Source organism: Rutidosis leptorrhynchoides, chromosome 6 (genome assembly GCF_046630445.1).
Source record: "Rutidosis leptorrhynchoides isolate AG116_Rl617_1_P2 chromosome 6, CSIRO_AGI_Rlap_v1, whole genome shotgun sequence".
In the NCBI taxonomy this organism is placed as follows: Eukaryota; Viridiplantae; Streptophyta; class Magnoliopsida; order Asterales; family Asteraceae; genus Rutidosis; species Rutidosis leptorrhynchoides.
In genome coordinates, this window is record NC_092338.1 from 77,081,032 (window position 1) to 77,094,092 (window position 13,061).

General features: G+C 31.4%; 1 protein-coding gene and 1 pseudogene across 1 annotated transcript; both read left to right on the top strand.

The window, feature by feature from the left end:
- Positions 1-1,436: 1,436 nt before the first annotated feature.
- LOC139852484 (poly(A)-specific ribonuclease PARN-like) lies at positions 1,437-5,336 on the top strand. The gene is made up of 8 exons (XM_071841781.1): positions 1,437-1,832; positions 2,393-2,523; positions 2,591-2,782; positions 3,090-3,202; positions 3,300-3,416; positions 3,725-3,839; positions 3,936-4,151; positions 4,420-5,336. Exons 1-8 carry the CDS (start codon positions 1,489-1,491, stop codon positions 5,040-5,042), a joined length of 1,851 nt encoding a protein of 616 aa, XP_071697882.1. The 5' UTR covers positions 1,437-1,488; the 3' UTR covers positions 5,043-5,336.
- A 2,744-nt stretch (positions 5,337-8,080) lies between these two features.
- On the top strand, positions 8,081-11,089 carry LOC139853782 (uncharacterized; annotated as a pseudogene).
- Positions 11,090-13,061: the final 1,972 nt, after the last annotated feature.

Here is a 13,061-nt window from a genome sequence, read left to right on the forward strand (position 1 = left end):
ATACGAGACATGAACGGTAAAACCTCCTCCCTTTTACCACCCCCTCCCCCAATGCGATGTGGGAAATGTGCCATGAGTGGAACTTCATGGCAGAAAATTCATCATCCGATGCAACAATGAAATCGTCACTGTCAAATAGTTCACCCGAATCAATAAACTCCGAACTTTTTCCGACTCATCATTGGTTTCTTCATTGATTTCTTCATGATAGTATTTCTTTATGGGACTGAACAATGGACAATTCTTTCTTTTCTTCCTTACATGCTTTGCATGTAAAAAACTTTTAACGAAAAAGTTAACGACGTTAGCATGTTTAATAAATACGAAGTACCTTATTTATCAGAGTTGATAATAACGTGTAAATAATAATTTCATAGCTTAAGCTAGCAATTTTTAGATATACATATAGTATATAACTATCTATCTATATCTATATCTATCTATCCAGGGGCGGTGCCAGTAAGGGGCAGAGGGGGGCAACCGCCCCAATGAATTTGTAATTTTAGTGGAAAATATTTAAATTTTTTCATTTTGTCTCCGATAGATTTTTTTTTGTTCAAAAGTCTGCATATTTTGCCCATAAATCTTCCATATTTTCCTCCAAAACCTTCGTATTTTGTCAAAAACCTCCGTATTTTACTTAAAAACCTCCATATTTGCCCAAAAAATGTTGCTACGCTTTTTAAAAAAAAAGTTCGCCCTCGGTGAAAAAATTTTATGACTCCGCCACTCTATCTATTTATCTATCTATATCTATATCGATATAAAAATAAAGTACATTAGCTATTTGCAGTTTAGATGAGATGCTAGTGAAATGACCCGTGGAACCACGGGTTTGTTTAAACGAAACAGTTTAATGATATGTTTTAGGTATTAAGTGAACGTAAATGTTAAAGTTATTTAGTTTAATGACCCGTGGAATCACATAGTCCGACTAAGAAACTCGTCAGCTGAACATTTCATTAAACACCTAAAATGCATATTAAACAATCCTCATCCAATCATAAAATATAATACTGGTTGTCATTTTATTTTAAAAGTGTAAATTAAAAATATAAATATAAAATTGGTTTCCTTCTACCTAACTTTTATACCTTCTCGTACACAATTCAAAATAATTAATTACAATAATTTAAAATTATTTAATTTTAATAATTAAAATAATTATCCATAAGATTTAATAATAATAATTAATTAATAAGATTTAATTTTAATTCAAAATTATTTAGATTAATGACATCATCCACCATGATTAAATTTTTTTCTTTTTCTTTTTGATTTTTTCTTTACAAAGTAATTAGCCTAATAATGACATCATCATTTTAGCAATATATATATATATATATATATATATATATATATATATATATATATATATATATATATATATATATATATATATATATATAGATTAGAATATTAGAATTAGATATTAGAAAACCTGTTTTCATATGTTCCTTTTGACCCCCTCAACTGCCGCCATTTCCGATGTTCCGGAGGCGCTTTTTCTCCACCAACGCATCTAACTTCACTTTCTTCAGCCCTAAACCCGGTGGTCGGCGGCGACCACCGTGGCCGGTAAAACAAGTCACCAAGTCCAATTTTTCCGATTCACTCAACGAACTTAACAACCGCATAATCAACTCCGATTTCGTTGCCATTTCATTGCAGAACACCGGTTCTTATTCGTCCCGGTGGCATCGAATTCTGCCGTTCGATACTGCCGAAACTGCCTACTTGAAAGCCAAATATGCAGCTGAAAAGTTTCAGATTCTTCAGTTTGCCGTTTGCCCCTTTTCCGTTAGGGCTTCTAATAAACTTACAGCTCATCCGTTAGTCTCCGTTATCTTCCTATCTCTGTTTTTTTTTTTTTTTTTTCATTTACATTTTTAATTTGAATGTGATCAAAATGATGTTGAATATGTATTCATTGAATTCATTAATTGCCTCAATTAAGCTTGCCCTTTACTATAACCTTTCCCTATAAGTAGATATACACTAATAATTCGAAGAATTTCGTTAATAACTGAAGGATGAACTAATCCATTAGAACTAATGTAGTGTTGTAAGTTTAATTAGGATAAAGTTTGTATTTTTACAATGTGTAAATGGTCATTTCGAGTGCTAGATTGGCTGCTCGAGCTGCTTTCACGGCGAGAGCGGGTCTCCACGTGCCGGCCGGGGGACGGACTGGGAACGGTTCCTTCGGGGGCCTTCCCCGGGCGTCGAATAGACAACAATCCCGAAACCATGGTTCCATCAAATCAGCCCAGCCCAGAAGTGGCACGATGTCCTACTGCTTAAAGCCTCAAACTAATCTTCTGTGTTATAAAAAATTACAAATTTTAGCAACAAATTGATGTTTAACTCTGTTTTCTCACTTTATGTGTAGGTTCAACTTTCATTTGTTCCCAAGAGATGAGTTCAAATTAGGGATGCCTTGTTACAGTTTTTCATGTCAACCGTCTTATTTAGCTTCTATGGCTAAAGAAGATTTTGACTTTAATAATTGCATATATGATGGTAAGGCGTACCATTTCTTTTTGGTGAAAATGATCTTAGTTTCTAATATGCTATTTTTTTCTTTAAGGTATATCGTACTTGTCTAGGGCACAAGAATTAGAAGTAAAACGTCAAATAAGTACTTCAGTTTCAAGTGGTTACGTTGCACAATCTTCTTCTACTTTGCGTTCAGTTGCAGATAATGTATTTGTTGAAAGAATTAAGTCCAGAGTTGGGCACTGGATAAAGGCTTGTAAACGTTCAGCCATGAAAACTGACGGTAATACAAACATTTTTATGTTGGAAGGTCCCAAAACATTGACTATGTTCATATACAACCAAGTTGTAAATAATGTGTGTGCTAATAATGGTAATGTTATTATTACAATAATAATAATTTAAATATTTATATAAAAAATATTGCAGGTGTTTGTATGTATGAAATATAGACCTTGGGAACTTGTTCTCGTATTAGCTAAACCTTTTGATTTCATCCATTTGACTCGTGTGAGATAAATAAAACCACAAAACTTCTAGTTAAGAATTTACTTCCTAGATTTTTCAAAATCATTTATTGTCGTTTGCAGATGCTTTAGTTAGTTCCCTTAGGAAACTTATATTAGGATGTGAAGAATATGGATCAAGGCCATCACTAAATATAGATGTTTGCAGTGAACGCCAAGTGCAGCTTGTATTTGAGGTCTGCTTTTTAATGAAAATTATGTTTCTACTTTTTTTTTCAATCACACAATTTCTCTTTATGCTTTTAATATGTACTAATATTGTGAATGTTACAGATGGTGAAGACCCAATATGAAAATGTTGTACCTTTGGCAGTTGCAGCAAAGGGAGGAGGAACACAATCTGTTCGGGTTGTTTTGACAAGTTCCAAAGAAGATACGGTCCTTTTAGAGGTATTAATATAATTCACCTGTAGTCATAGGTGGCTATATGGATGGGTTGGGCAAATTGCGTAGCGGGTCAATCAGTAATTCATCTATACACAGTGTCAACCGACACGGGAACAATTTTTGTCAACATAAATAAATTTATTTTAAATAATCCACGTGTGAAATATATGATGACAAAAGCTATATTATTTTTCTTTTGAACAGCAGTTCGGGAACACCAAGGGGACTAAACTACCCACGCATTCATCTACTGCAGTTCCATTCATTAATAGAATTTATTTTAAACAATTCATAAATAAATTTATTTGCAGAAGGAGCTTCAAGATATGGAAGAGGAACAAAGCAAGCATGTTCGTGGCTTTCGGGAGGTTATCGATTTGATTTCCACTTCTCAGAAGCCCGTTGTTACCCACAACTCCCTTAATGGTATTTATTCATATTAACAATTTACTACGTGTTGACTCCGTTATCAAATATTTTGTTCTTCTAATAAATGTCTTTATATTGTCTTGCTTTATGCAGATTTTACTTCTATTCATTCGAAATTCCTATCTCCACTCCCACCCACGATGGATGAGTTCAGAAGTTCATTGCATTCTGTATTTCCGGACATACTTGATGTTAATCACCTAATGAAGGAAGTTGGCCTGCTAAATAAATGCACTAATCTACCTGCAGCAATATTCCATTTGAAAAGAAAATTCTTTGCACCTACAGAAATAGAGATACCTCAAAAAGGTTAGTCAGACATATACGATGTTCTTACGTGTCCCCTGTGTTCTAGCCATCTCTATATTTGATTTTTGAGCATCAAATTTTTTTAAGGCTAGCCAGATTGATAGATAATAACCCATGAATAATTAGTGTTCTAAACATGATCATAGAAGTAATAATTAAAATTTAATAATAATATAATAATTGATTCATTATTAATTATTAATTAATAATAATAATGATAGAAAAAATAGCTAATCTTTTTTATCCGATTATGTGTATGGTTGAACAGCTAGTGTCGAGGACAGCAATAATCACGGTCATAATGTTGTGAGAGTTGGCGAATTATTTGCTAAGCTGTGCTTTATCCTAAAAATCACTCCAGAAACCGTACTCAAAACTGACGGGTCGTCACTTAAACGCCATTTAAATGTGTTCAATCTGGATTCCGACAACTTACAAGACTCTAACGAGACTGATGACATCAGCATATGGACTAATAGTCCAAGGAAAATTAGCATCAACAATCTGGTGTTCTTGTGGGGTTTCAGAAACGGCACATCTGCTGGTAACTTGAAGAACTTGCTTTGTAAGTCTAGTGACGTGTTATCAGAAAATGATGTTTTTGATGTGCGGTTAGTCGATAAGAATTGTGCGGTTATTGTGTTCTGGAAAAATGGACTGTCGAAATGGTTTCTTGATGCTATTGGTTCGGGTGATGGGCTCATGAAATTGGCGTCCGAAGGGATGATGGCTGCAGGATATGAATCGTATAAGCGGGTCTGTAATTCCGATATTTTAGGATCGGATTTGGCGGGTTCGTTAGAAGTTGAAAGGGTGTTGGAGGATGATACTGAGGAGTCTGCAGAAGTATACTGGAACAGTGAGCTGATGATCAACTTTGATGATCTTTGAGGTGTGTTGCATGTGTTTGACTTTTGAAGTCAAACAGTCTAACTTAGTCAAGGTAGACTAAAGATTTTGATTGTTGAAAACCACATATTGTAGTTTTAATTTTAGCAATAACGTTTGTTGTAACGGTAGTTGAGCTCAGATGATGATTGGGGATATAAAACGATTCACATTAGTTCAAATAGATCATACGGAGTAGGATGTTATTAATCATGTGTTAAGGTCTGAATCAATTTGTAACTCAATTACTGAAAAAATTTTGGTCGCGACTTGTAGTTTTGCGGTCATGATCTGAAGTTTATCAGTCATTATTGAAATTATGCATTTGCAAGTTCGCAAGAATCTCTTGTGACCTGCAAGGATACTTTTGCAATTAAATTTATTTGAGAGCGTACCGTTATAGCTTATTTAAAAAAGGACGTTTTCGTTTATAACCCTATTATTTCACTCATTCCGATCATCTATATGTAAATATGTAAATGGGTGAATAAGATAAATATTCAATGTATCACATGTCCAAATGGTAGTGCTGAATCAAAAGACCATCTCTTCTTTGGATCTTTGGATGCACTATTTAGAGTATGGACGGACTCCTTCATTCCTTTTTTCGCTTCGTTGTTAGACTGGCTTCATTGGTTCGATAACCTACGTGATGTTAACGGTTCTAAAGATCCAGTATATGCAATTGTTGTTTCCTCCTAATGGTTATTTTGGCGTATCTAGAATAGCATAGTTTTAATGCTCACCCTTTAAAGAAATTTTGTTTGCTTGTACATTCGTTTAATTGGCTTACATATAAAACTGGATCTATTTTTTTATTTATTGCTAAAATGTTGACTTTCAAAGTTTTGTAATCCCCCTATAGCTCTTTACCAGGGGTGTTTCTTTCTTTCTTTTCTTTTAAACAAAAAAAGATATATATCTTTCAATGTTAAAAAAATAGGCGTGTTCAAGGATTACATGAAACAAGTGGGGTAGCCCGCCATTACCCTAGGAAATATTGCTCCCAGTATTTTTACAATTATAAGCTGTATATGTCTACTCATTGCTACAAGAGTTGGTTAACCAGTTTCGCTCTATAATTTAAACACTTACGAAATGGTTGATACAAACCATTTAATAAAAGTGATATAATAATTGATGTTTTAAAAAAAACGATATAGTAATTAATATTATTATAATTATATATTATATACATATATCTAAAAGAAAAAGGAAAAATGAATAGTACTATTCCTTAAGACAAAGGAGAAATGAATAGTACTATTCCTTTTTCCACTTTTCACAAACTACACCCTCTAACTTTTAATAACATACAAATCGAACTCCCATTTTATACGTATACTTTTCCTCAAATTTCACAAACTTAAACCCCTAACTTTTATTAAAATACAAATTGAACTATCTAAAAGACAAAGGAGAAATGAATAGTACTATTCCTTTTTCCACTTTTCACAAACTACACCCTCTAACTTTTAATAACATACAAATCGAACTCCCATTTTATACGTATACTTTTCCCCAAATTTCACAAACTTAAACCCCTAACTTTTATTAAAATACAAATTGAACCCCCACTTTACTAACTTTTTTTTTTTTACTAATATTCAATTTTCACAAACTTAACCCCCTAACTTTTATTAAAATACAAATCGAACTCCCACTTTATACGTATATTTTTTCCAAATTTCACAAACTTAACCCCCTAACTTTTATTAAAATACAAATCGAACCCCCACTTTACTAACTTTTTTTTTTTAAATAAAACCCGAACGCTAAAAGAAGCAACTTTCACAAAAGGAACAACCCTTCAATGTTAGATGTCGAAACCAATTCTTTTTTACAAAATAGTTCAAGACTTTTTTTTTAACTTGCATTCAAAACGGAGCCCTCGGCGCGAAGCGAGGGCTCCACAACTAGTTATAATCTATTTTATATATAATAACAAAACTAAAAATAGATCATTTTAAAAAGCTAAATCTAATCTTAGCCATCCATTTAATTAGTAATCACTAATCTAGACCATTAATTTTTACTTAATTTTAATTATGACCTCATAATCTTGACTTTGATTTGTTTGATTACTAAATTACCCCTCTTCCTCTTAAGAAAAAGAAATTTACTGTGCTTGAATACGTAAACAACATAAACATTATTCAAATAATGGTAAAGATATCTTTTAAATAAAAAAAACACGTTACCTAACTAACAAAATGGTAAAGATATCTTTTAATTTTTTAAATTATTTGAGATCTTATCTTTTCAAATAATCATTAAATATTTAAAATAGATAAGACTCATATTAGCATATCTTAAACAAAAATAAAATACAACTACCTAAATTAAAAATCATACGTCTGAATAATATTTACTAAATAAAAGAAAATGATAAAATATAAAAAACATTAAGAAAAATTAAAAGATACAGTATTCAATAACATTAAAATATAAACGAATTTTTAAAACAATAATCAGAAAAGATCTGTTCAAAATAATAATAAAATTATAACATCTCTACTAATATCGGATCATCTCTCTTATATATTTTATGATACACACAATTCTACAATAACATAACCATTAAAACATAGAAGACTCTTCAAAATTCACGATTCATACAATTGCAAAGGTAAGTTTTAAATATTCCATACTTTTGAAATTTGTTAAATTTACTAAAATTTTATTCCAGTTCACGATTAATATAATTGCAAAGGTAAGTTTTAAATGTTCCATAGTTTTTGAATTTGTTACATTTATTAAAATTTTAATCCAGTACAATGTTTGATATTCAAATAACGTCGTTGATTACATAGACGTACCTAAGAATATTCAACAAAAGTGTATGGCTATAAATGTAGTTTAATATTATGCTCAATTGTATACGACCATAATGCTTACAAACTGTTCATCATAGTTCTTAAATAATAATGTTATTTACTAATCTAATCGTCATAAGATGTTGCTTTTTTCGTTCGTTATTCATATTAAAATTGTTGTAGGCAAAAAAAAGTTGAATCTAATCAAATGACGAAAAAACAACTATGATTCAACATAATCCAAATGATAACCGAATAGAAGACATCGATGATGCAGCTGAAAAGGTAAGTAAAATAAAATAAAAATTTGACTCTCTATTCATAAATTATTGTATAAATTTTCTACTAACTAACCTTTAATCTTATTTAGCTACGAATTAAAAGGAAAAAAACGTTGCATCTGCCAAAAAGACCAGAGATCGAAAAAAGGTCACTCATTTAAATATAATATACATTAAAAAAATCATCAATAACATTTTTAAATATAAACAGATTTTTAAACATCAAATTTACACATTTTACAGCCTTATGTAAATGAGTTGGAGCAAAAGCTACAAAAACAAGAAGAAAAAATTGCAAAATTAATTCAATCAGAAATTAAAGTATGACTATTACCTATGTTGCAAAACTCCTTTTTTTTATTAATTGAATAAAAAAAATAAACATGTGTTACTAATTATAAAAAAACGAATAATACAGGCACACATGAGCGGGGATTCTACATCAGGTAAATCTATATACTTAAAACGAATTTTAATAAACATAGAACTATTTAAATACCTAAAGTAAAATTTCTAATCACATTATCTTATAATTTACATTTCATTGTAAACATGACAAACTTTATTACATATTGGAAGACTTGGAGCTCAACATTTGACAACCTTATTTCAACACTACGTTGACAAATTTGGTCAAACAATTCTTATGAGCACATTGATCAAATTATCAAAAAGTGCAATGAACATTACAAAGCTATTACAATTTAAGAAAAAATCAGCAAAAAATGTGTAATGTCTATTATTAATGTCACGTGGCTGCCTCAAAGTCGAACTTGTGTTACATGGATTGGTGAAATTAGACCATCTGATATTATAACGGTATTACTTATTAATGATTAACTATATTTAATATTTATTCTCAAAATATATATTCTTTTTTGACACTTTTCATATGTTTTCACTTTGCAACTTCTATTAAACCATGTTGAACTCTACAAAGATCAACCAGAATGCATCGAATTACTTAAAGAAGAAATAATTAAAAAAGAGGATTTAATTACAAATAAAGTTGCAGCATTGAAAAAAACTCTTTCAGAAACATTTGTTGGAAAATACTTTATTAATAAAGGCGACAATGAAGCTATGTCCAATTATCAAAACACTATGTTCCAACAAATTGGCAAATTATATACTATACAAAACTATTTAGGCGAGGTAATTATTACATATTTTACAAATTACAAACTCATGTGACAAATTATAACATCACATTAAAATGTTCACATATTAACACTTTTTTACTAACGCATTTCTTTTCTTTATCATTACAGGCTGATAATTTGAGAGCTCTTACGTTCAATGACATCCAACAGATATTATTAACCAAGCAAAAGGCGTTTGCAATTTTTACAATTCATTAACACATTAAGAGACTGCAATCTTGGAATAATCTTTGCGAAACTACCTACATAGTATAAGAGAAAAGAAAATGTTAGTCATACTAATAAATGTAATTATACTTATTTACGTTTATGAAAACCCGTATTCAAATAGTATATAGCTTTTCACCTAGCTTACTGACCATTCAAAACAATTTTATAAATAAAAAACATTTAAAAAAATCCCGCGAATTCGCGGGACTTTTTTATTGGACGAATTTACCATAAAATGATGTTTTATATTATTCGAATGGTTGTCAGTAATGGACAAAATCATAGAATAACGTTGTATAGTTGTTGATAAAATCAAAACAAATCAAAGCATAAACAAAAAAGGAAAGGAAAAGATTAATATTAGCCATCGAATTATATTAACTATTTGCAAATATATACCCCTTTATGTATGCCACCTCTGTTGGTATTGTCAAAATAATAGAAAAGGTAATACATAAAAAGGTGACCATCATACAATTACATGCCTATACCCATAGCCTATGGGTTTACTTGAATTACAGTTCCGATTTTGAGAAGGGATTTGACGAATTCATGAGGGGGCAATTGGATGATTGTATGTCATTTGCATCATGTAGCACTCCACGTAACACCGAGGAAGATGACGAGACTGAGGGTGGTGATCAGCTTATGAGAAGAAGACGTAGGTATGATCTCGAGGGGGATGATTTGGCTGAGTCGTCTATTGCTAGAAGACGCCATTCTCGGATTTTGAGTAGGTGGGCTGCTAGGCAAGCACAAGAGATGATTACTACAATAGAAAGAAGGAATCGTGAGTCTGAATTAATGGCACTTGCAGGTTTGCATACTGTTTCTATGTTAGATTCATCATTTTTGAGGTAGTCTCAGTCTCCTCCTACTTCTGAAGTCAGGGGAATGTTGAGAAACCGAGCACTCGTGCATCGTCTAATTTGCAGATGTGGAGAGAATTGGAAGATGAGCATGTTTTGAATCGTGCTCGTGAAAGGGTGAGAGTGAGACTCGGACATCAAAGAAGTATGGATTCTAATACAAATGTTTCAAGAACTACATAAGGTAGAGGGAGTGAACATCAAAGTAGTTTGCAGAATGTTACAAGTAGTGAAAATGATTATGCAATTTGGCCTCATGAACAGCAGAATGTGGGTCAAGATAATAATGGTTCGAGCCGTGAGCAAACTCCTAATATTGGTGAGATTGCGAGAGAAAGGGTTAGGCATATTGTTCAGGGTTGAAGGGAGACTGGTGTGACCAATAGTTCACCTGGTGTTACTCAAAGGAGTAATAGTCCAGAGTGGCTTGGGGAAACAGATCGTGAAAGAGTTAGGATTGTTAGGGAGTGGGTGCAAATGAAAAGTCAGCAGAGGGGGACATGTGGCAGTCGTAGGGAAGAACACGGTGGCGGTGTTCATGAACAAAGTCGTGATAGAAATGGGGATGAAGGGCAGGCGGAGCATATTAGAAGGGATATGTTGAGGTTGCGTGGTAGACAATCACTACTAGACTTACTTATGAGGGTTGAGAGAGAAAGACAGAGGGAATTTCAGGGTTTGACTGAGTTTCATGTAGTTTCTGTAATGTGAATAGAATGAAGGATAAAGTTTGCAAGTAATATTATTATTTTAAATGTATCAGTGATATGGGCATGTATATTGTTTTAGATTCAAAGTGTAAGCATTGTTTAGCTTAAGGTAAGAATGTAACAATATTAGTTTTTTTTTTCATAGGAAACAAAACCTAAAGTTTAGGAAATCTCTTAAAAAAGCCCCGCGAATTCGCGGGCATTAAGCTAGTAATAATAATAATAAAAAGAAAAATGTCACATCTATAAGGATGTTTAAGACTTATGATATTGAAAACTTATGTGCTGATTTGTAAATGTTGAAAACTTTAAAACTTCAAGAATGTTTAAAATTTATGTGTTGATCGGTAAATAACTAAAGAAATAATTGTGCCGTTGGTCCCTCCATTTTACCCCAAAAAGCTAACAGCATCCCTCAAGTTTTTTTTTGGCTTTCAGCGTCCCTCTATTATCACTTTTAAGCATACCGAGTCCCTCCGTCAATCTCCCGTTAAAAATGTCTGTTAAGTTATGACATGTGCATTGCATGTGAGGGTAAAATTGTCTTTTTAAGTTAGTCATTTGCTAGGCATGTGAGGCTATATATCTGTCTAACAATAAATTGTATTTTTAAGTTTATCTCTTTTTCTCGTAATCAAATCTAATAACAATAAATTGGATATATTTCAACATTTAAATCATTAACATTAATGTGACGACCCGAGAATTTCCGACTAAATTTAAACTTAATCTTTATATGATTTCGATACGATAAGCAAAGTCTATAATGTTGAGTCTCGAAAATTTTGGAACTACGTTCATATATGAAATTGACCTTCGACCATTCCCGACGATTCACGAACAAATATATATATATATATATATATATATATATATATATATATATATATATATATATATATATATATATATATATATATATATATATAAATACATATATATATTTTAAAATTTAAATATAATTTGAAATAAAATACGATTTAATAAATATGCAAAATAAAATAATATAAGATGTAATGAGAAATATTATTATATGTAAATATATATAGGTATATATATATAGTAGAGGGATCAAATGAGAACTTTTTTGGTGTGAGAACCCTGAGAACTCAAAAATACACTGAAATTCGAGCAAACATATATAATTTTAAAATAAAAGGTGATCCGAAAATGAGTTCTATAAATTTTTGACTTACTAAAAATATATTTAGGGCCTAGTTATTAAGTTTTACCACTTTTTATATTTCACCCATAAATGAGAGGGACAGTTGATGTAATTTTTATTTATTAAATTAATGACTGAATTTTATACCATAATGACCAAAATAAATAAAAATAATTAATTTAAAAATATGAGATTTTTCTGAAGACTTTTATCCGCCACTAATTATCAACGAACCTCGATATGGTTAGCAAAAACTGTCTGTAACCTATTGACAAATAATATGCACGAGATATAAACTATATTACTATTTAACACTATTTAGCACTGTACATGATTTAAGATATACTGTGTTTAATTTGTACCATCCAAATTAATAAATATACATCAATTACATAAAACATCATGTGAATTCTTGCCTTTTTGCCTTCTACTAAAACAGCCAACTAATAGCCAACTAATTGTTGCATATGGATAAGTATTATATTAATTTGTTAACAATGCAATTGTGTATATACATAAGTAATATGCATATAAACAATTGTGTGGTACTTCAACAAATAAACAGACACAACCCATTCCTTGTTTTCTTATTCGAGCCACCCTCATCCATCACTCTCTCTCATCTCTCTCTCCCTCTCATCTTCGAGAACCCACCATGGCAACACCATCTTCTTCATCGAACCCTATTCGAAAAACCAAACTACCTCACTACCTTCATCGAAACCCACTTATTCGGTTTCAAATCCAACAACCCAACCTCACCGTAACACCACTATGAAGCCACCATCATTAGCTAACATTTTCTTGT